Source organism: Sinocyclocheilus grahami, unplaced genomic scaffold (assembly GCF_001515645.1).
Source record: "Sinocyclocheilus grahami isolate Dianchi unplaced genomic scaffold, SAMN03320097.WGS_v1.1 scaffold110.1, whole genome shotgun sequence".
Taxonomy (NCBI): Eukaryota; Metazoa; Chordata; class Actinopteri; order Cypriniformes; family Cyprinidae; genus Sinocyclocheilus; species Sinocyclocheilus grahami.
In genome coordinates this window covers 2,335,694-2,360,110 of record NW_015505289.1, presented here as the reverse complement: position 1 = coordinate 2,360,110, position 24,417 = coordinate 2,335,694, and the positions used below count along the sequence as shown (strand labels likewise).

General features: G+C 36.8%; 1 protein-coding gene across 1 annotated transcript; it reads left to right on the top strand.

Moving 5' to 3' along the window:
• Positions 1–31: 31 nt before the first annotated feature.
• On the top strand, positions 32–24,099 carry LOC107588975 (versican core protein-like). Its single transcript, XM_016277267.1, has 13 exons — positions 32–437; positions 4,060–4,234; positions 4,332–4,459; positions 5,581–5,868; positions 9,918–10,631; positions 11,945–13,906; positions 14,082–14,195; positions 14,284–14,397; positions 18,738–18,896; positions 20,278–20,360; positions 21,213–21,357; positions 21,445–21,627; positions 23,295–24,099. The coding sequence occupies exons 1-13, from the start codon at positions 41–43 to the stop codon at positions 23,423–23,425; spliced, it is 4,593 nt and encodes a 1,530-aa protein (XP_016132753.1). The 5' UTR covers positions 32–40; the 3' UTR covers positions 23,426–24,099.
• The last annotated feature ends 318 nt before the right edge of the window (positions 24,100–24,417 follow it).

Below are 24,417 nucleotides of genomic sequence, written 5' to 3'. Positions count from 1 at the left end.
CTCTTCCATCTGCTTCTTGTTTGCAGACTCTGCTCGTAGGATGAAGGTGGAGAGGAGTTCTCCGGTGCAAGGCTCGCTGGCGGAGCAGGTGGTCCTGCCCTGCCATTTCTCCATCATCCCACCTCCTACCGGCAGCACCAGCACCTCCACCACTGCAGCTGCGGCCATGGCCTCCAGCACCCACCCGGACCATCTCCGCATCAAGTGGACTAAACTCGTGGGCAATGAGGAAATCGTAGTGATAGTGACCCAGAATGGGTTCCTCAAGATTGGGCCGGAGTTTAAAGGCAGGGTATCAGTTCCCAGCCACCCCGAGGACAAGGGCAACGCGTCTCTGTCCATAGCGAGGCTCAGGGCCAGTGATGCGGGTGTTTACCGCTGCGAGGTCATGCACGGCATTGAAGACACTCAAGAGTCCGTCTCCCTGAACGTCAATGGTCAGTCATTCTCTATGCAAATTATGAAAGCCATACATGTTTCTGGTGGAATTAATTATATGTTCTCTATTGACTTTCCTCCAACTGCCAGTCCATTTTGTTACAGAATGGCCACTTTTCAGGATCTGGGTTTCATCCATAAGTAAAACTGGTTTAAAAAAGGCTATAATGTAGGATATAAAAATAATCAAATTATTTGTTGAATGTATAACGGAGTACAAAAAAAAAATCATAATATAAAATACAATATTATTTAAAAAATATTATAATTAATAATTCATTAATATGACATGTTCATTTTAAGATTAGCTAAAGGTTAGATTTGTTATTTTATATATTTATATATAATTATATTTTTAGATTTATAGATGTTATTAAATTATTAGTGTTTTTTTTTAATAGACAACAAAGGTAATCTAAATGTAGAAATAGGGGAAATTAGCATGAAAAAATTAATAGTTTAATTATAATATTATAATTAAATATTAATTAATACGTACTAAATATTATAATTAAATATGAACTAATATTAATATTATTTCAATGCTTTAATGTTAAGTGAGCACACTTTTTTATGATCCAGTGAAGTTCGGCCCTACATTCGTCTCACGTTTCATCCGGAAATATAATATATAGTTATATTGTCTTTAAATATTAGACTACGAGGGTAATCTAAATTTAAAAATAGAGGTAACGAGCATGCAAAATTAAATATTTTGACTATAATCATATTATAATTAAATATTAATTAAATCTTATTACATTTTGTAATTAAATATTAGTTAATATTATTGTAAGATTTTATCTTTAAGTGAGGCCAATTTTCATGATCCAGTTAAATCCCGGCCTACATTTTTCCTGCATTTCATCTGGAAATACATCATGTTATGAAGTAAAATGGGTTGCGAAGTAATATACGATATGAAAATATAAATACTATTTATTAAAGTGAAATTGTGATTTTGTAAATATTATAATTAAATATTCATTGATATTAAATATTCATTTTGATATATGCAAATTATTAGATTGATCATTTTAGATATATAAAATTATATTTTTAGATTTATCAGTGTTATTCCATTATTATTGTTTTTAAAGATTAGACTACAATGGTGATCTAAACTTAAAATAGGGGAAATGAGCATGGCAAAATGTATTTAATTATTCTTTACCATAATATATACCATATATATTTTCTCATATATTTGCTCAGAACGTTGCGAAATAAAATGGTGTTTCTTTAACTACCTTCAGCAGGATTCCCATTGGCAAAGTTGTTCAGCAATGGCTCTCAGATGTGCTGCACTCTTTTACTCTCGTAAGCATATGTGATGATGTAATTAGTCATCGCTAGCCAAAATGGAACAGCGTTCTTGTCAGGAGACAAGGGGGAAAGATTATTTTGCTTTAGAGTCTGGAAAAATCACTTTCAGAGTCTGCATTTCCCTCGAATCTTGACAAGGCCCTATTGTGTTTCTAAGTAATAGAAAAGAAGGGTGAATGATTTGTTTGAATCAATACAAGAACATTTTCAAACTTTTTTGGGTTCCTTGAATGACTGCGTTATGAACGAATGTCTTAAGAAATCGTTCAAGCCAAAAAGGTTCCTAACATTATTCATGCAAGAACTTAACTTGTATTAAACCTGAAACATTTAGAAAAAGTCAAAGGAACTGTGCTAAAAAATCGTGTTAGGTGACAAACAACACTGTATTTGTTTACAGCATGATTATGTGCAGTAAAGCATGAGCACATCTGGCTCAGATGAGACGGTGGTGTTGGAGTGTTTGTAGGCCCAGAGAGAGCCCTGTGCCTTCCTGCCAAATACACTCAATGCCCTCTTTTGGGCCCTGGGCAGCACTGATTGCCACTCAAGGGTAGCACCTACCCAAAAAACACACTGCCATCCCTCTGAGGAAAGAGCATTCAGAACCTGACTCGTCAGCCAGCAGCTCTGCTAATGCACCAAAAAAAGACTAAAAAAGCCCATAAAAGGACAAATAGCAGTCAGACTGCATGGCCTCTTCTGAGCCTTATTAGTAGTGTTTGCTAAAGCAAATATCAGTGTGCTGAAGTATTAAATTCAACATGTAACTCAGCATGTTTGAGCTATGCAGCTATGAAGCTCAACTTATGTTGTTTGTCTAAGTGAAAAACGGTGAACAGATACCTGTGATTTAGGAACCAGAAGTGCTTTTTTTATTGTTAAATTTATTTCTCATTTTATTTTATTTTTCATTTGCAAACCTTCTTCTAAAAGTTGTATCCATAAATTCATCCCCTTTCTAAGTCTAAGTGAAAAAGGGTGAACTAAATAGGAACTATAATACATTTTTTTATTCTTAATTTTTAAAAAATTGTATATATATTATTATTATATATTATTATTATTTTTTTCCCATTATTTAGCTGTTAGACAGTTTGCGCAGTAAAAGCCTCTTGGAAAATTGTATTTTATTTTATTAATTTATTCTATTCTATTCTATTCCTTATCCTTTCTTGGAAAAGTTACATCCATAAATGAATTCTCTTTTATTCATACACATGCAGATGGATGTCTTAGGCCATTGCATTATGCATTGTTTTTTTCTTTTTCTTTCTTTCAATCTGCCATAAGCATAGTGTTTTAAAGATGTTTTGTCTAGTTCAAAATAGTTCAGAGTATTTCAAAACTCTATTTTTAAGTGGCTATGTCATGTCAGATAATTGCCTTGTGTAAGTTCAGAGCACCATTTAGGGATACTGTATGGGGAAAATAGTTCAAATAAGTGTATAAAGAGTGGAGCGATAAGATCAGTTTTGAATCTTTGGTCCTGTGTAATGCTGTGAGAGCGATTACTATTCAGATCATGTTCAGCATTTGACACAACAGGTATCTAAATAGCTGAACAATACAATGATTCTTCTTTTTTGCCAGACAACAGCTTGCTGTTGTGGCTGAAACGTCCAATGTTCAGAACAAAAGCCGCCGCCTTTGAATCTAGGGATTCCTCAAAATAGCAGCCCATTTGATCCCATTTGTTGTTAGATTAAGTCAAATATGCATATCATGACCATACCTGACTGGAAAGAAAATCAAATTGTTGAAAATATAAATTTGGGGTTGGTTGGATTTTTATAATTTTTTATGTTTTTGAAAGAAGTCTCTTATGTTCACCAAGGCTCATAAGTAAATACAGTAATATTGTGAAATATTACTACCATTTAAAATAACTGTTTTTAGTTGAATATATTTTAAAATATTCCTGTGATCAAAGCTGAATTTTCAGCATCATTACTCCAGTCTTCAGTGACACGTGATCCTTCAGAAATCATTCTAATATGCTGATTTGCTGCTCATGAAACATTTCATATTATTATCAGTGTTAAATGTCTTTACTGTCACTTTAGATCAATATAATAAGTCCTTAATGAGTAAAAGTATTAATTTCTTTCAAAAACGTCAAAAATCTTACTGACTTCAAACTTTTGAATGCTAGTGTAGATGGTGGTCTTGTCAGGTATACAAAAATATATGAGTGTATCACAAAAAAAAAACTCAAAATTGCTATATAAGATTTGATCAGATCAGTTAGTTGTTTACCTTTGGGTCATGAGCTTGATTTTTGTTGTCTCACAGGTGTTGTGTTTCATTACCGTGCCAACACCAGTCGCTACACTCTAGATTTCCAACACGCCAAGCAGGCCTGCACTGATGTGGACGCAACCATCGCCACCGCAGAGCAGCTTCATTCAGCCTACGAGGACGGATTCGACCAGTGCGATGCCGGATGGCTGGCCGACCAAACCGCCAGGTGATTTGTTCAGCTCCAGACTCAAATCTATGAAGTCATGCTATCTACATTTGAATATGACTGATATGAGAAGTACATCTGGGGTTGTTCTCCACAGATACCCAATAACAATGCCACGTGAAGGTTGCCATGGCGATATGATAATGAGGCCAGGAGTCAGATCATACGGACTCAGAAATTCCTCCGAAATGTATGATGTGTACTGCTATGCAGGAAAACTACAGGGTACGTTTAGAAATGAGCTACCGAGGGAATGGGTTTCTCTTCACGTGAAACACATGAGAGAGTCATGCTGTGTTCACGTTGTGTCAGAATTACTGTAATTATGAGATGACAGTTTGGAAAGTCTGCTCTGAGCTGATTACATCCTCACGCACAAATTACTTGTTACTATGGCAACGTCGAAATAGATTTTTTTTTTTTCTTCATTGCAGTAATGAGAATTTGCAGGGAAAATCCAGTCTTAATGAAAAAAATCTTAATGTCCAATCCATGTTTGGTTTTATTGGTGAGCGATAATTTACTGTATTCTCTTGGAAAAAGGTCATACTTTTTTTTTTTTAAACGAAAACTTATTGGGTGAATCTCACAGAAATGATTACGATATTATAATATAAAATAATTTAAAAAAAATTTAAATATAACAAACATTACAATAATGTAAAAACACTTTTTTTGTTTTATTTAAATAATATAATTATTTAATCAGATTTTTCACAATATAAAATAGTTCGGTAACACTTTATTTTAAGGTGCCCTTGTTACACGTTACATGTACTTACTATTATAATAACATTTAATTATGCATAATTGCATTCAACTAACCCTAAACCAAATCCTAATTCTAACCATATAGTAAGCACATGTAGTTAATTAATATTACTCAGTACTTAAGTGTATAATTACACTGCAACAAGGACACCTTAAAATAAAGTGTAACCAATACTTCTTTTTTTTTAAATTACAGTAATAAGAATCTGGAGGGGAAATTGAAATTAAATAGATCCATGTGTGGCTTTATTGGTGATTATAGCAATCTAATTTAATCGCATCAGTAATTTACTTCTATATTCTGTTGCAAAATGTATTGATAAAGCAAATCCTAAAACTTACTGTGTCACCCCAACATATATATATATACACATACACACACACACACACACACACACACAGAAATACATTTTATGCACAAATACTTGATAAAATAGTTACCTTTTGAGTAAATGGACTATTTCATTTTTAGTATTTAGTTCTCTTTTAGTAGAAGTGCATTGTCGGAATGCCTTATTTGTTAAGAATATGCAATGCACAAAAGGTGATGTGTTATTGTGTGTGTTTAATCTCAGGCGAGGTGTTTTTCGCTGATGCTGAGATGACTCTAGATGAGGCCAGGGAGGAGTGCGAGAGACGGGAGGCAGTTTTAGCGTCTCCAGGTCACCTGCATGCAGCCTGGATGGCCGGCTTGGACCGCTGTGACTTCGGCTGGCTGTCTGACGGCAGCGCTCGCTACCCCATCACTGTACCCAGAATGCAGTGCGGCAGAGGACAGCTGGGTGTGAGGACTATGTACCGCTTCCTCAATCAGACCGGATTTCCTTTACCGAGCAAGAAGCTGGGAGCTTTCTGTTTCAAAGGTACGTCTTCATAAAATGCTCATGACAAAAAACGAATCCTTAAAACTTACTGGGTGAATCTCACAGAAACATCACAATCAAAAGAAGAAACTAAGAAATTATTAATTCACATGTATATCAGAATAATACATAAATATATATCAGCAATATTTATAAAAGAAACAAATTTTTTTTTTATATTTTCATTAATTTTAAAGAAAATTAAGCCTGTTTTTAGGACCATTAGGCAAGAAATATTACCAATACTTTTTTTTAAACAATTTTATTTTTAATAATATCATATATTAATATTATCAAAATTTAAAACCCCTTTTTACAAACAACTCATGTTGATCAAAGGCCTAATAAAATTAATAAAACTAACAAAATATATATATATACGTGTGTGTGCGTGTATATATGAAAGGTTTTTTGTTTATAAATATAATCATATTTTTATTATTATTTAAATAATATAGTATACCTATATATTAATAATATCATAAATTAATAACATAAATTATAGCACATTTCCACAAACAATTGATGTTGATCAAAGGGCTTTACACATTAAAAACAAACAAATATCCTTTTATTTTATTTCAGAAATATATATTACTTAATCTTTTTTCCCCACAATAATTATAATTGTTTTATTCAGTAAGGAGCATTTAGAGGGAAACTGTCACAATTTGAAGAAAAATATTACAATCTGGTCCTAAAAATATTAAATGTATATTTTTATTTAAAAAAAATTTAAAAAGTAAATAAATATTATTTTATGGAAGTATCTAATTTCTTTCTATGAATCTTGAGATGAAATATAACACAGACACGTTCTTTGACAGGGTTCGAGAGATTCACGCAACTCTCCGTTAGTGCATATTTCTCATGATATTGTTTTGCAGGGGCGTCTGTTTTGCTGTGATATCATAACAGCTGTGACTCCGAGCGGACCTTTCCTCGCTCTGCTAGCTGGGTGGAAGCAGAATAATTAGTTCTCTCCAGGGCGTCCTCAGATTTCATCTGTTAAACCTCTGTCCTACGTCTAGCTCAAATATGTGCCTTAAAATGGCAAACTAACTGACCTGTTTTCAGGTCAATTCCGCTGCCCAGAATGACTACAGCCTTTGAACCCCATAACTGTCCTGCTGGGGGTTGTTTAAACTCTCCGTCTGCACAACCTCAGTCATCACTCGAGAGGAAAAGTGGAAACAGGCCACACAAAAACAGCGCGTAACATGCATTTAATCCGATTTTACATGGGGTATCTCCTTTTCGCCCCCTACCTCCAGGGATTTTGTGGCTTTCCTGTAACCGGTCTTGAAGCACTTCTCTTAAATGGGCTTCTACCGCAGAGTACCGCAAAACAAACAAAAGCACTCTGGGTAGGCCAGAAAAGAGCGTGGAGGGCAAGAGCTCCCCACTATAATATATAAACAAGCGCTAGAGGGGGGATGTAGCTTCCTTTTGTGCTGTTTCAAGATCACTGGGGTTTTATAAGGGAAAAAGATGCCTGATGTTTTACATCAGAGGCGCTGCATAGAAAAGAGGACACATCCCTAACGTCTAACAGCTGGCTTTGTGTGTCCACACACTGAGCCAGAGACAAAGAAGCAGTGAGATACCCTTGTCATTAGCAAATGTGGGAGGCTTTTTGTCATCATTCAATCACCCTTATGTATTTATCTTCTTACTGTATGTTGTTGAATCCTGATTATGTCATGTTGTCGTAGCATTCAGGTATTTTATAATCTGTTAGCCTGGTCATGATGTATGCAGGCTTACAGAAAGATGAAGACAGAGCCACATTTGAAGAGACTGAAGGCAGCAGAAATGGGTGTGGGCCTTTGTCTGCACACAACACTCTGCATAACTTTTGCATTATGCGTCTGAAATGCTGCTGGTGTAAAAACGGACTCAAAAGAACATAAATTGTCAAATGCGGTAAATGCGGAAAGAACAACAATTGTTGGTTAGTACTGAAAACAAGCATTTTGTTGCATAAGTCAGACCAAATTGTCAGTGAAATGCTTCTAAGAACATGCAATAGATAGAAATTAGTGTAGTTTTTTTTTTCCCTCAATAGTACATTGTACATTCAACATATTAAACAGACATATACTATCACTTAAAAGTGTGGGGGTCAGTAAGATTTTGTAATGTTTTTGAAAAAGGTCTCTTCTGCTCACCAAGGCTGCATTTATTTAATAAATAAATAAATACAGTTAAAACAGTAATATTGTAAAATATGATTAAAATTTCGAATTACTGTTTTCTATTAAAATATATTTTAAAATATAATTTATTTCTGTAATGACAGGTGAAGTTTCAGCATCATTCCTCCAGTCTTCAGTGTCACGTGATCCTTCAGAAATCATTCTAATATGCTGATTTGCTACTCAAGAAACATTTCTTATTATTATCAATCCTGTTAGATTTTTTGTGGAAACCGTAATACATATTTTTCAGGATTCTGTGAATAGAATGTTCAAAAGAACAGCATTTATTTAAAATAGAAATCTCTTGTAACAATATAAATGTCTTTACTGTCACCTTTAATCAATTTAATGCCTCCTTGCTGAATAAAAGTATCAATTTATTTAAAACAAATTACTGATCCCAAACTTTTGAACAGCAGTGTATGTCTATCTCTCCCAGCCTCATTTTTATTAGTGAAAAATTTTAAATGGCATCTAGCTTGGCCTTATAAGGTCTCATGCTGCTGTCATTAAAGGAAAAGGAGCAACACTACACTCTTAAAAATAAAGGTGCTTCACGATGCCATAGAAGAACCTTTTTGTCTAAATGGTTCCATAAAGAACCTTTAACATCTGAAGAACCTTTCTGTTTCACAAAAGGTTCTTTGGGGTGAAATAAGTTTCTTCAGATTATAAAAGGGTAAGAAAGAGTTGGTTCTTTAAAGAACCTTTGACTGAATGGTTCTTTGTGGAACCAAAAATGGTTCTTCTATGGCATCACTTGAAGAACCTTTTGAAGCACCTTTATTTTTAAGTACTAAGACATCCTCAAATCCATGTATATTTTTTAATTCAGCAAAATAGAAGCCTTTTCACTTGTACTTTCAGACTTTTGGACCCCCTCTATATTCCCCTGCATGCAGCCAGATGGGCGACTGCCATACATGTCATCATGAATGGTTTTTTACCGTGGTGTTGAAACCTCTTGCTAAGCATGAAACTTTTTTTACCGTCTGAGACAAACCTTTGGAGGCTTGCCAACACGTCATAAGCACAGCAGCTATATGTGTATGAACAGACAAGAGTGAACATTATAGTGTCGTTAACTTGGCCATTTCGAGTTTTTATATAGGTCAGTGAAAGTGCGTCAGAGTTAGCATGCACGTAGACAGCAGTGTTAGAATTTGATTTATCGATTGTGAGAATGAGATGACGTTGGCGCTTACATTATGAAACATTCCAAGTGCACTTATTCAGGACTATTTACCTACCGGTCGGAGTCAAAATACGTGGTTAGGCAAAATGCAACCTAGCCAAAAATGTTCTGGAAAGGAAGTTAAAGTTTCAAAATAAATATAAACTGTCAAGTTCTACCCGGTCATAGTGCATAATTTCCCCAAAATAACTCTTTACCAGCCAAAAAATTCCTCAATACTTAGACAATTCTGCTGTTATTGGCATTTTGTAGAAATATCTTGACTTTGCTGCCAGGAATTGCATTTATTGCACTTACTTGGTCAATATTGATAGACTGAGGGCTGTGTCTTATTTGGGATAAAACTGCAAAAGTATTCTACAGTGCTCACCTGAATATCACCTAATAAAGGTGTCAGTATCATCTATCACTATTTTATGTATGGAGACATATATACTGTTTATAGGTTGACAATGTGGCACTTTTGACATTTCTCTTTTTGTTTGGGCAGTCTGATTTGTCAGCTGTTGTCAGTAAATTGTATGAATACAGGTCAGACGAGCTGAACAACTGAAGCCATTTACAATTGAAAACCTTTATTTTTATTTCATCTTAAGAAGTATTTGAGAAAGGCTTGGTCAAAATTAGATCTGTCCTTTTCTCTCTGTTCTCAGGATGGGATCCCACAACTGTACCCACAGCTGGACCTACAACACCTCCAGTTCTCTCAGACACCCATCAAATCTCTTCTCTTAAAGCAATCTCTTCTATGCCAGCCCATGGCACCACAGAAGATTTACCATCCATGTTCTCTGCGAGCATGGCTCCACGCGACAAAGGCTCTCCTGAAGTGCATCCCTCTGCTAAAGCCATTGTTGTTGTACCAAATGAAGCTAAGACAATTTCGGAGATGGAAACCACAACCACATTTAATGACTATGGCAGCTCTTTGGACAAAGACAGCTCCTTGGTGCAAGGGGTACCCCATGATGTTATGCCCCATTATTCAGATTCCTTCTTATTTTTCCAGCTACCCCGTCAGCCAGACTCAGAGAACATGCATCCTGGGTTGGATACTCCGCATGGGGAATCCAGTGGTGTGGAAGGTACCAGCAGGTCTGACACGGATACTCCTGAGAGTGTGATTCCTGCTTCACCTGTGTTTGTTATAGACTTGCAAGGAGATCCAGACAAGCCACAAATTGTGTACAAAGATAATAAAACCAGAGCAAACATGACTGAAGAAAGTCTGGACTTGTCCACTTTGAAAAGCTCACGTTTAAGTGAAGAGAACTTGCAAGGCCAGCAGAATGAAACCACAAAGGACGTCAACTTTCCAATGGGCATCAATTTGTTTGTATACAACATTACGCAGAGAAATCAATCAGGTAGGTCAGATGGAAGTTAAGAAAATTTAGTTGATGCAAAAAAAAAAAAAAAAAGTTTATACAGAAGCTAAATTTTACCAGAGCAAGACAGTATACAAAGATATAATACATTGACTTCTTGCTCACATGAACCAGTTTTGCTTGCCCTTTCATGTTTTGGAGTGGCAGTGTTTTTCTGTGATTGTTGCTTGTCCAAAGCAGCATGTTGTAAATGAGTGACTTGGTTTAGGAAACACCTAGATGCAAAATGAATGTAGATCTTGGCTAAAGAGAGGCCAAATTTGGCTCTGTCAAGATGTCTGCTGCTGTTTTGCAAACAAAAGATTTGGACTTGGTTCTTCAATTTCATGCAATTGCTTTAATATTTGGTTTGTGCCAAATCTTTACCTCATCCAGAAGCATAGCTAAACTAGTAGTGCTGCCTATATGCATAAAAAGGAGAAGAGAAAAGAGAAAAAGATCTTCCATGTCTTCCCATGACCTTAATTGACTTCCCGTGTTGCTGGAAAGAGTGATGAGGTTGATAAACATCTGTAAATAGACTGCAGCCAGTGTTCCTGTCTTGTAGGTCCTGTGGGTTGACATTAATCAGTTGACCCATTTATACCATTTGGTACTGTTAAAGGGGCACCTACTATAGTAAAATATCAGGGAGAGACAGAGGTGTTGAGTGTGAGAAAGAGTAGCTCTCAAAGCCACAGACAAATGCCTCCTGGGTCAAATGGCAAAGCCCCTTAAAACAATCAGCGAAGTAATCACTGCAAGCTAATTACTTTTCCCTACCTCGTCCAGTCTACAGATCAGGTTACCATGTGTGGCTGCTAGTGGGTCCACCGAAGGAAAAGTATATTTTGTTATGCATGTTATTGAAGCCTTGAGGATGTAGTAAAATTTCTGGCAATATTTCACACATTTTAACTGCGTAATGTAACAGTAGCTGGAATGACTTTGTTTAATTTTGAACTATTTAAAAATGAAAAGGGTCTTGTAATTTTGCAATATAGTGACTTTAGGGTCTCACAGGGGACATATCACTGAATATAATTTATAATAAGCTTTTCGCTGTATATAAGTAGAGCCATTACTTATGTAGAAACAATAATCAGTAATATCTTTCTTGACCCCCCCAAAATCATAACTTGATGTGAGCATTTTATTTGCCTCAAGTGAGACTCTAGCCATTAAGTGGAATATATATGCAGTGCTAGATTCTAAGATGTCTATAAAGTTATTTGACAAAAGTCCCCCAGGACTGGAATTGAAAACCAGTGACTTAAGTGTGTGTGTAATGTATTTGAACTATTTGTTTGCAGGTGATGCTTTTGATACTGTGGGAGTTGATGCTATTCTGAAATTCCTTGGAGTACCAGGGCTCTCTAGTCCACTTCTAACATCTGTTGAAAGTGAGCCACCTTTGGGCAGTGGAGACATTTCAGGTGAAACATATCCATCAGCTTCTGTTACCATCACCCCAAAAGTGAGTTTCATTAACGGAAAGCACGAGCTGACTCTGAAACCGGACACTGACCAAACTCAGGAGGCTAGAGGAGACCAGTTTGACACTGCTATCCCACCAACAGAAGAAACCATCCCTGATGATATGATAGAAATACTTACAGAGGAGGCTGAAGGCACCACATCTTCCCCTGAGACAGATGAATCTGACTCACTGACCAGAAGCCCAATTGAGCCCCATTTCACAACAAAGAGCCTGGAAAGTATAACCACGACAGAGTTGCCCACATTTGCAACCAAATCCTCAAGCCAGGAGATGACCCCACAAGCCATATCATTTAGCATGCACAAAGAAGGTTCAGGGATGGACACAACAGATGATGAAGAGGAATTGACCCCCTTGGAAGGTTCTGCGGATGACACACTTCCAACAACTAATGACCTATATGTGGTGGCTACCGACGAGACTGAAATAGCTGAAACAGAGAAGACTACACTGGCATTTGGGGTGGACTGCAGTACCAAAGGACCAATTGTTACAACTCCAGAATCCAGCACTGTCGAAATTAAGAGAACCGAGAACAGAGAAACGAAACCAGAAACAGAAGATTTTGAGGGCTCAACCTCCACTGAAGACGAGGGCTCGGGGGAAGATATATATGCAACAGAAGAATCAACAGAATCAAAACAACCAACTTTATCTCCATCTTTCACTGTTTCATCTCACAGCTTTACAAGTTCCTTAACAACTACTCATCCCAAAGAGCCTAGGCAACCTGTTAGTTTGGCTTTGCCCAGTGCAGATCCTACGATGCAGGTGGTTTCAACTTTTCAAACAGAGGCAATCCCAGAAGAAAGCACTCCTTACATTACACACTCTGAGAAAGACCAAAACAGAAGTACAGCTAAGAGTCCTTTATTGGTGCCCGAGATTGAAAAAGACGTAAGTGCAATCTTCACCATCTCTGAGGACATCGGCTCTGGTGATCAGCCAACTGAAGCATTCTCTAAACAACCTTTCACTGCAACTAATGTTCTATCTCTTCTCATTAAACAAACTGAAGAAATGAGTGTTGAGGCACATGATGAAACAACTAAAGTATTTGAAGGTTCTGCAGAAGACACAACACCACTGATTTTCACTAGTGTCCAAACTCAAACAAAATTCACAACCCAAAGTTCAGAGACCACCATTCTGCTCACTGATAGTCTTAGAGCAGTAATGTCTCGCTCCCAAGAAACTGCTCTAATCCAAAAATCACCATCAGAAGAGACAACCACATCAGTGCAGTCATCAGAGACTTCAGGCTCCCAAGAAACCGTTCTAATCCAAAAATCACCATCAGAAGAGACAACCACCTCAGTGCAGTCATCAGAGACTTCACGCTCCCAAGAAACTGCTCTAATCCAAAAATCACCATCAGAAGAGACAACCATTTCAGTGCAGTCATCAGAGACTTCAAAGGAGACAACGCAAGAAATATCACTTTCTACATTTGGATTCCCAACTGAGAAGCCTCTCACCTCATTTAGCCAAGTTTCCAGTTATCCCACCACCAATGTTGTTACCAACTTAAATGTGAAAGAGCCAGTTCAGGTCTTGGATAGGGGAACTACTTCTGCTACAGAAGACGTTTTCACCTCCCCCAAAGCCACAAGTACTGTGATATTTGAAGAGAATGTTGTAGATTTTGAAGATGTGGCGGGTCCCTCAATTGTTCAAAGACAACCATCATCCAGAGAAGAGTTCACCGCAAGAAAACCAGAAGTCTGGACAGATTCCAGCTACACTGTTGAGAGCCATATGGAGGTTTTGCAAGGTACAGTTCCAAATATTTTTGTAACTCATACAGTATATTGCTTAAAGTGGTGTAAATGTTATAAAAATTGTTCCTCTCTTGAGGTTTACAAAATTTTTGAATTACTCTGCTTTGTAGTCCACTTATCCATAATGGATTTGTCCATCCACTAATAGATGTTACTTTGATATTTCAGGTCTCACACTTTGCTCTGTCAGTGTGTGTGAAAATGGCGGAACTTGCTATTCTAATGGAAAAGGAAACATATGTGTCTGCATGCCTGGATTCAGTGGGGAACATTGTGAAAATGGTTTGAGGCCTTTAATATTTTCACTTTTGATGGACACGATTAAAGTTTCTGAGTAAAGTAAGACATTTTCATGTCCTAATTCCTGCAGAAATTGACGAATGCCAGTCAAACCCTTGTCGCAATGGTGGTACATGCATTGACGGGTTAAACGCTTTCAGTTGTGTCTGTCTGCCCAGCTATTCAGGAGCCCTCTGTGAGCAAGGTATGAAATCAACACTGACATGGTACTATACAATTTTTTTAATTGGGGTAATATATGAAATTCTTGAAGGAATATTTTTGGGGTTTTTTGCAATTAAATGTGGACTGTGGCATGCTAGCAGGTTGCTAAGCAATTCTATCACTTTCATGCTAACACATAATGTCTATTGTAACTTACGGTTTATTTTTCAAATGTTGCAATGATTGCATATTTTAAACATTTGTCTGCCTGATTGATTGCTAGGTTTCCATTGTAAGTGGAATAAAATATAACTCCTAAGTTAATGGTAGGAGCTGTTGGATGGAATATGATATGATTTAGGGTGCTAGTTTCTAAATAGTGACCTATGGCTGTTTAATAAATCCACTGAAGCAAACGGTATACAGTATGGTGGTCAGTCAGTCCAAACTGTTAGCATGGGCAAACCAAACCACAAAGTTCACCACATCTGTCAGGCCTGATTCTCCAGAAGGTGTACGGTATGGTGTCCAGAGGAATGAAAGTGGATTTGTGCCAACAATAAAGTTCAGAGAAAAGGTCACAGTCAGCGACGGTAATGCCTCTTCCCTTACACCCACCACACTTCTCACAAATGCTGAGCAATTCGATGAACCATTGCTGAGCCAACTGACTTACTTGGCATGGTCCCAGGAACATCAGTGTGGCTGTGTAAACAATGAGTGCATTTTCCTTCAGTCGGCTCATCATACTCATCCAGGCATGACTTGAGTAGGTCCCATATTTAGGTTGTGACTTTTAGAAGACTTCAGAAACTAATTAAAGCCAGCATGAAATGACGTTTGCAACACACTGAACTTCCGTAATGTGCATATTTCAGTGGAATATTCAGCAGAAAAGGATCTAGGCTAGTACTTTTTGTGTCCAATGAGATTTGAGTTGAAACTGACATGTCAGGCTATGATATTATTAGGAGTGTGTGCTAAGGCAATAGCAATAGACTGGCTTAGATCTTCAGTGAAGCCATACTTTAGAGACCAGGAGCTGGCTGTGCAGAAACTACTTAGATTAATCTTACAATTTAGTAGAATTTTTTTTCTCTGTAAGACTGGTCAAATCTTTTTTTTCCTTTTAAAAAAAAATCAGTTACATGAAATGGCAGATTGGTATAATTTAAATATGAAAAGTAAGACTGATTTTAATTTGGTGAACTGCTAGTTGGTCAGATTAGTGCTTCTTGAGAGACAGTCTTAACATTGTGGCCTTTGTTAATGCAACTGGTCCCAAAATATCTTAGAGACATGGGAGTGGATCTAATAAGCAATCTTTTAGAATACCCTAGCAACCACAAAGCGTAGCCAGATCTTCAGAGTGACTGCAGAAGGTCTGGGAACCTTGGGCGCATTGAATGGCCAAGTACCGCCCAAGATGTCATATGACTGACAGGTAAAGCAACCAATCACGTTTCGGTTTGTGCCGCATAATTTTTAGGGGCATGGAAATGTCCCCACAATAATAGACCATGTGTAAAACTCTTGTATGTATTTTAAAGAGTCTATGCCGCAAACTTTACATATTTCACATACTTTTGAAAATTCAACGTTTAGGTGATCCTGATTGGCGCTCATTGTCACAGTTGTAAACACGACGGCTTTCTTTTTTCGTGGGGGGGTTTGGCATCATGGCATCTTTGTTTCCAGGTGGAACATTAAAGAATGCGACACACACGTCTCCTGGAAATCCTGTAGAATTCAACCAATCAGATGACAACTTTGAAACTCCCGAAGTGTTTCCAATTTTGTGTACCATATGCATCAGACGTTCAGCCAATGGTCCGTGGGCGTGATGTCTGAGGCTGAGACTAAAAAGAAATGTGCTTAAGCATAAGACATTAGCAATGATATAGCAACTAAATTGTGTACAATAAGACCATGGACATAATATTTAACATTTTGGGTTGGTTTGTTGGATATCATGATCTAACAATATTTTTAACGTGTTTAATAATCCAATGTTAATTTATACAAATGGAAATGTTAAATATGTATTAATATACAGTATGAAGAAATTAAGTTTAAAAGTTGCTTTAAAAGTGTTCTTCATTGTTCTTTTGTGTTAGCTATTGATTTAACTAATGTTAGCATATACTGTAGAACCTTATTGTAATATGATACCAGATCTATATATTGGCGTTAAACCATTACATGAGGCTTGAAGGGAGGACAAAGTAGGTGCCAAATCTGCTGTCAATCTGATCATTTAGTCTGGTCATTGGCTTGGCATTGTTCTGTGTAGAGGTTAGGCTTGGATATGCTTGAAATGGAAATACAATTTATATTTTGAGAGTTCAAATCACATTTACATACAGAGACTGTCTTGTTGGCATTCAGCAGAAGATTGGTTTCACCTTTAGTCTCCATTACCCATCAAAATGTTAAGTGAAGCTCTTCAAATGAAAATATCCCTTTTTGAATGGTCTGTTGTGGTTTTAATTTTGACAAACAACTCGTAAAAAAAGAAAGTACTGAATCTCTTTTTCACATGGCTGTGGACAGTGTTTGAGGATGATGAAGTCAAGCCATTCTCCTCTGATGATGTGAAGCAGGGCTGGGATTGATTTTGACAACGGTTTCTTGGCCCTTCTTTGCTGTTCCCTCATTAAAGGTGAGGCCCCTTAGGATTCTGGGAAGGCAGTTGTGATTGGCACATGGATCCATACTGGGAAAGCAGCTGGAATCAATTAATGCATCATAATTTGTCCAAGAGGCTCATGGAGACCCCTCTGAGTCACTTTGGGGACAAGCCACAGTATAGAAACTCCCAAACACCTGCCTGCATCTCACGTAGGACTTTCCCCTTAGCTTTCAACTATGAAAATAATCAGCTGACTTATGAATGAGAGCCACGTTTTTACTTTGAAGAGAGCTCAGGACTTGACATCTACGTGCACTTGCACTGGCTTGACAGTCGTGTTGGGCGTTGGTCCCCCAATGAATTGGTTCCAGCTTCATACTAAATATTGCTGCCATTAGTCAGCAGAGCTAATCTTCTCCATGCATAAACATCACTTTTGAGGACATCTGTTTTCTCAGGCTTTTTAGCCAAAGATCAGAGGAAATTGTAAAAAGCTGAACTCTTGCATTCCACATCATGTAAAAAAAGACCATAGTTTCACATTTAATACAGTTGTGTTTAATCAGTGAAACTGAATTTGGACCTTCAACGTTTAATCCGAAGCTGCTGCGTTAAACTTTGTTACATTGCGATAAATACCAATATTTTAGCCAAACTAGCAAATAGCATGAGACAGAACTTTGGAAAACCAGAGTTCTTGTCGTGACCAAGATGCCTAGCATGGAAAAAACCCCACAAATAACGCTCTGTTTATTTCTGACAAAAAGCCAAAGTTGCTTGCAATGGCCAGATGCTAGACACTGACTAGTGGTTAAAGTATTTTTCCTGATTGTCTATTTTACTTCTAGGTCTTGCAATATAAGTAGGTAATTTAAAAACCACCAAAGTCATGGATATTTTGTTCATATTTGCTCTGACCACAGTTTGACTACAGTTTTATTTTATTTATTTTTTAACTTAATTGTGCTATGCATCATGACATATTACACTTGGTCAATTTGGTTAAACTATTTGTTGTGATTTATCATTACTTTAAAAAAATATGCAACTTGAGACAACTGAAAGTGGAGGGACAATTTACTTTCTCAAGTAGATTGAAAATGTGTATATTATTGTAGCAATTACAATAGATTTTCAGTGGTTCTTGCTAATGTACATGCTCTATGGTATGATCTACTGGACGTTCAGGGCAAAGGACAAAGCGAGCACGTAGTGGTGCAAAATCAGTTAAAGAAAACAGCACTATGGGCCGTGTGTCTGAGATGATTTACTTGGCCTCATTTACTGGTGTTTTCTTTCCAGCCTTATTAGATGTCATTGTTTGCATTTAGCTTTCACACTGAGCACTGCGGTCATTGGCGGGTTTCAGTCCAAGCAAAATGTTGATGATCTTCATTGTATGGGATAGAATAAAAAGTGCTTTGCACTAGGTTAACCCAGTTAATGGCCGAACTCAAAACAGATATGGTTCTGTGCGTCCATTCTACACCATAACCGATTATACTTCATCTGAACGACAGGCTTGTTCATGGTTAACACAGAGGAAATACAGAGTCAATCATGAGACATCTCTTCTTTGATAAACTATGGGCACTGCGATGCTGCTTGTAGCTGTATCATGAATTACATAAGCATCTGCCCTTTGGTGCACTGATGTGGCTAACATTGTGGATGCTTATCCAATGTTTTGCATGTTTTTCTCATTTTTAGGTTTCTCATGTTTCCTTTTCTGTCATTCAAACTTTCAGATAAGGAGGTTTGTGACTTTGGCTGGCACAAGTTTCAGAGCCACTGCTATAAGTACTTCACACACCGGCGGACATGGGAAGCAGCGGAAAGAGAGTGTCGTCTGCAGGGTGGTCACCTCACCAGCGTCCTGTCCCATGAAGAGCAGCTCTTTGTTAATCGTGAGTTTATGATTTTATGAATGGTATTGCCAAAGCAGACATCAGTAATTTAATTGCTCACCCTTAATAGTTAATAACTCTTTTACTACTTAACTCTTTTAGTGTTGTACAGATGATGTATATTTGTAGGCCAACCCGGAAGTTCGCATCACCCTGGTTCCCTCGACAAAAACCCGAGATTTTTCCATTGGCTTTTGGATTATTGCTGAAAATAAGCTCTGTGACCAACAAAAGTTTATGATTCTTACACGTTTTGTTCATCATGCTAATCTTCACAAATGACCACAACTTGAAAGTTTGAGTTAGAACAGATTGCAAGAGTGCAATTATAAACCCAACGAGGCTGTGAAAGCGAATAGTGAGTAGATGAGTTTTCCTGTTTGGCGTGATGACTTTTAATGCCCACTATAACCTTTGTAGTCCCATTTAGACACTTGTTAGCAACCGCCTTTTTCAAGACAAGTAAAAGCTTTAAAAATAGCAAGGGGGTTTTACTGATCTATTTTATGTTGTCGAATAAAACGTGTAAATATCTTGAGCGTAGACCTTATTTCAGACATTTAAACAAAACCCCATTCAAAATACCCCGCTGACGTAAGGACTATGGTTCGGAAGTGCTAAAATACAAACTTGCCGGTTTTGGCCATTTGCAGCACTTCATAACAGTGCTCTAAAAACCACAAGAACAAGAACATTATATAGCAATGCTTTTGGCAAATACCCACAGCAGTGCATCATGGTAAGATTTGTGCAGGCACAATTTCATCAAATGTAAAAAATGGAGTTTCAAATTAGGCAAAAAACAGATACTCAGGACTAACTGAATTCTAGCACTGACTAAACAAACCATAAGTCATATTAAAAGTGCTGTTGACTCTAAACTAAACAAACGTCTTCTTGGCTCCTCGGGGCACAGAAACGATTTGTTCTACATTTGTTTGTGTCATTTGATGTGTGGTTTGGTTTAACTGATTTCCTGCTATTTCCACTTCAGCCAGGTAGTCTATTAAAGATGTCAAAGAAGTTTGCAAAGGTCCTTTACACATCCACTAGCTTAAAGATGTCTTTTTCTGTTTTATAAAATGCTTTCTCTTTCCAGTTTAATATGCAGAGACAACTATACATTGATTGGTTATCCCAAAGAGTATAAACACTGTGGTGCTATCAAAACATTTCCCTGTTTGTTTGAGTTTCCCGACCAGTCTGACACAGCCGTTTGAGTTTGGAGAGGGAACTTTCCATTTTTCCCCACCAGTATGCAGATACAAATAATAGAAATTAGTCAACCACACAACATGTCCACTTTGTCCCAAGTCATATGATAGTTTGTGTGGACTAGTGTGCAGAGATAGATCCTGAAATCTGTTTAATTGTCTTGTAGGTTTGGGGCATGACTATCAGTGGATCGGACTGAATGATAAAATGTTTGACAGTGATTTCCGCTGGACTGATGGACACCCAATGGTAAGATTGGATTCATTATTTTGATCCTAATAAAATCTGTTAATTAGATGCACGTCTGTGTTCCAGGTGAGCATGAATTCAGAGAGATGAGTCATTCTTGGTGTGGTTTTTTTCCGGCTTGCAAAAAAATGATGTCATTTGATCCTAAAATTAGTGTGAAGCAATTGTGCACACAGATTTTAAGATCACAGTATAAAAATTGCAAGTGCAATTGTTACTCTACCATAAACCCATACGCTTAGATGATGCTAATGCTGATGGAGAAGTTCTCACTTTAGCTACTAACTACTATCATCCTGTGTGGTATCAAATAGAAACACATAGGTCAAAAAGCAGACTTTAAAGCAGTGGTACTATTTATTTATTTATCTGTTTAAATTAATTTCTAATAATTGTTTTTGACATTTTTTATTTATTTATTTGGCTGTTTTATTCGTTAATGTATGTTTGTTTATTTATTTATTTAAATTGCATAAATCAAAGTGCAAAACTTGCAAAAATGGGAATTTTGCAAAAAATAAAATGTGCAAAAGTTTAATATTGCATGTTTATTTCAGCAAGTGGAGTCTAGTTAAAAACATGGGTATTTGATATTTATTTTAAAAATGTTCTGCCTTTCTACGTATAAAATGGGGCTTGTGTGTTTGTGTGCAACACATGCAAATTGAGTGTAGCAGTACATTTTGTTTGAATAATGCCATTTTATCAAGGAAAGTCCCATGTAACTCTGCCAGATGTGGATAAAGCACAGTCTTTTTAGATTCTTACATGTGATCTTTGCTCCCTCATGTGGGCACATGCAGTGGTGCACGAGCAGTTCCAATAAAACGCCCTTGTGTTCTTTTGCACTAGCAATTTGAGAACTGGAGAGTGGGTCAGCCGGACAGCTTCTTCTCCACAGGCGAGGACTGCGTGGTGATGATCTGGCATGAGAGCGGCCAGTGGAACGACGTGCCGTGCAATTACCACCTGACCTTCACCTGCAAGAAGGGCACTGGTGAGACCTCATCTTCCTCTTCTTCTAGTCTCCACTGTCGCTTGCTGTCAGCTCATCGTCTTTGGCCTTCTTTTGGCTCTGTCTTAGTGTCCTGCGGTCAGCCTCCTGTCATAAAGGATGCCCAAATCTATGGCAGCATGAAGCCGCGCTATGAGATCAACTCTCTGGTCAGGTACCACTGCAAGGACGGCTTCATCCAAAGACACGTTCCCACTATCAGATGCCGAGAAGACGGCCACTGGGACAAGCCCAAAATCACATGCTTGAATCGTAAGTCGCTGACTCTGAATAAATAGATGTTTAGTGAAATCCAGGCATGAAATTATAATGCCTGCTTATAATAATTTAGTAATTATTTATAATAACATTTGATCTATAAAACATTTTTAATTCGTTTTTATTTTTATATTTTCAGTTTAATTTTAATTTCAGTTTAAGTAGTTTTGTTCTGCTTTTGCCATTTTTATCTTTTTTTAATATATTTCTATAGCTTTATTTGTATATCAGTTTTACTCTAAGTAATTTTAGTGACTTATTTCAGTTAGTTTAAACATTTCAACATTTCTAATTGTCCTTAATTTAAATTTTTTCTTTCATTATTTCTATAAATTTTTTCAGCTTATATATGTTTTTTTCTTTTAAAAAATTATACATTTTAATAGTTTTGGTTTTAGTGAATGATAACAACACTGATATTTTGACTCCATTACTAGTAATTATTTATAATAACATTTTATCTATAAAACATTTTTAATTCGTTTTTATTTTTATATTTTCAGTTTAATTTTAATTTCAGTTTAAGTAGTTTTGTTCTGCTTTTGCCATTTTTATCTTTTTTTTATATATTTCTATAGCTTTATTTGTATATCAGTTTTACTCTAAGTAATTTTAGTGACTTATTTCAGTTAGTTTAAACATTTCAACATTTCTAATTGTCCTTAATTTAAATTTTTTCTTTCATTATTTCTATAAATTTTTTCAGCTTATATATGTTTTTTTCTTTTAAAAAATTATACATTTTAATAGTTTTGGTTTTAGTGAATGATAACAACACTGATATTTTGACTCCATTACTTTTCTTTTTCCGTGGAATACAAAAGAGGACATACACTGTAAAGTTGTAAATAAAACAAAGATTATTAGGGAATGTATTACAAGAAAATACTATTTCAGTGTTTTTTTTTTGTTGTTGTTGTTTTTACTTCAAAATTTCCTAATGTCTTATTTCCCGGTTCTTTGTAATAATAAGTGAAATTTATTAACAAGATAAAGTCTCTAGAAAATGAAAATTGTTTCAAAATAAATCACCAATTTTTTTTTTCCTTTCCCCAAAATGCTAATTTCCATAATTTGAGTCTGTCAGAATTCAAAAATAACAAAAAGTGTATTTTAAGTCTTACAAGGCCATACAAAAGTATTTATGTGAGGGGAAATTTAAGTCATTATTTACTCAAATATGTGACATATGGGAAGTCGGGGCCTAATGGTTAGAGAGTCGGACTCGTAACCCAAAGGTTGCGGGTTCGAGTCTCGTACTGGCAGGGATTGTAGGTGGGGGGAGTGAATTTACAGCACTCTCTCCCACCTTCAATACCACGACTGAGGGTGCGCTTGAGCAAGGCACCGAACCCCCAACTGCTCCCCGGGCGCCGCAGCAAAAAATGGCTGCCCACTGCTCCGGGTGTGTGTTCACGTTGTGTGTGTCCACTGCTGTGTGTGTGCACTTAGGATGGGACAAATGCAGAGCACTAATTCCGAGTATGGGTCACCATACTTGGCCACATGTGACGTCACTTTCATTGCAGTACACTTTCTGTTAAGTTCAAGAAAGAAAGTCATATATGGTTTTGAAAATGAGGGTGAATATATGATGACAATTTTCAATTTTGGGTGAACTATCCTTTTAAGTTAATACATCTTTTCCTTTTATTCTACAGCATCTACCTACCAGATTTATGCACACAAATATCAAAACAACAACTATAACAACAACAGTAAGAGACGCTACAGTGAGTCGACGCAGTACCGTCATCGCTGGTCAAAGACAGCAGATGATTCCACACACTGATCTCCATGTCCAGAGCTACAGATGCTTCACATCTACAGAGAAAGTCTTTTGTCTAAAGGGCCTAAGCAAACCATGTGCCTGATGAATGTTTTAGAGCCGAGAAGTGAATTATTACCCTGAGGGACTGCAAAAAACACCATCACCCACCCACTGAGAGTGTACTTTGACTATGCAACAGTCTACATTGCATATTGTAATAATGTCTTAATGTTTTGACATGGGGATGGGGGGTTTCTGGTTGAAATGTATATAGTAGAGATAATGAACAAGTAAAAAGAGCTGTGAAAGGTGACTGTTATTTTTTTATTCATCCGTAACTTTTGCTTACGAAGAACTGGACTTCCTGTTCTCTCTGGCTTAATAAGAGAGCACTATGGTACGAGCAGAATATAAACAGAACAGTTACAGTACTCAAGAGTAAAAGAACAATAGGCATTATTTTGTTTCACATTGTGGTGAGGGGGGTTCAAAAGGGATGTCGCGGGGCTGGAGGACAAACAATGCTGAAAGGACTGCAACTCATGACTGGAAAACAAATCTTCAACATCGTCTTCCTCTGCAGCATCCTCACTAGTTGTGAGGATTACTCCGATAACCATTGTAGGCTACACTCTCATAATGATATTCTCATATGGCATCAAAATACATATTTTCGACGTTTTTTAATTTTAATTTTTTTTTTTTTTTATATGTTTGTAATATAACCATTTTTACTTTTTTAAATGAATGTCATGGTAAAATATGAAAATATGAATACTGTATGTGTGGTTGAATGAACTAGCATTTTTGTCAAATATTATTACAAATGTTACATGAAGCCATAGTAGTTTAATTTATTGCTGAAGATACATTTAACAATGAATGAACTGTGAGATTATGAATAATAAAGCGCTATTATAATATTATGAACACGTTTAAACGGTGTGTGCTCTTGTTTTGTAGCATTTCACAAAAATCCCGCGTAAATTCTTGACACAAAGTGCTGTGGATGG

What these genes read in the sequence shown, in the direction of transcription:
- LOC107588975 (XM_016277267.1), top strand. Translation starts at nt 41, where the DNA reads ATGAAGGTGGAGAGGAGTTCTCCGGTGCAAGGCTCGCTGGCGGAGCAG. An exon ending in TACGCAGAGAAATCAATCAG is followed by an intron (nt 10,632 to 11,944) that starts GTAGGTCAGATG and finishes ATTTGTTTGCAG; the next exon opens with GTGATGCTTTTGATACTGTG. An exon ending in AGGAGCCCTCTGTGAGCAAG is followed by an intron (nt 14,398 to 18,737) that starts GTATGAAATCAA and finishes TCAAACTTTCAG; the next exon opens with ATAAGGAGGTTTGTGACTTT.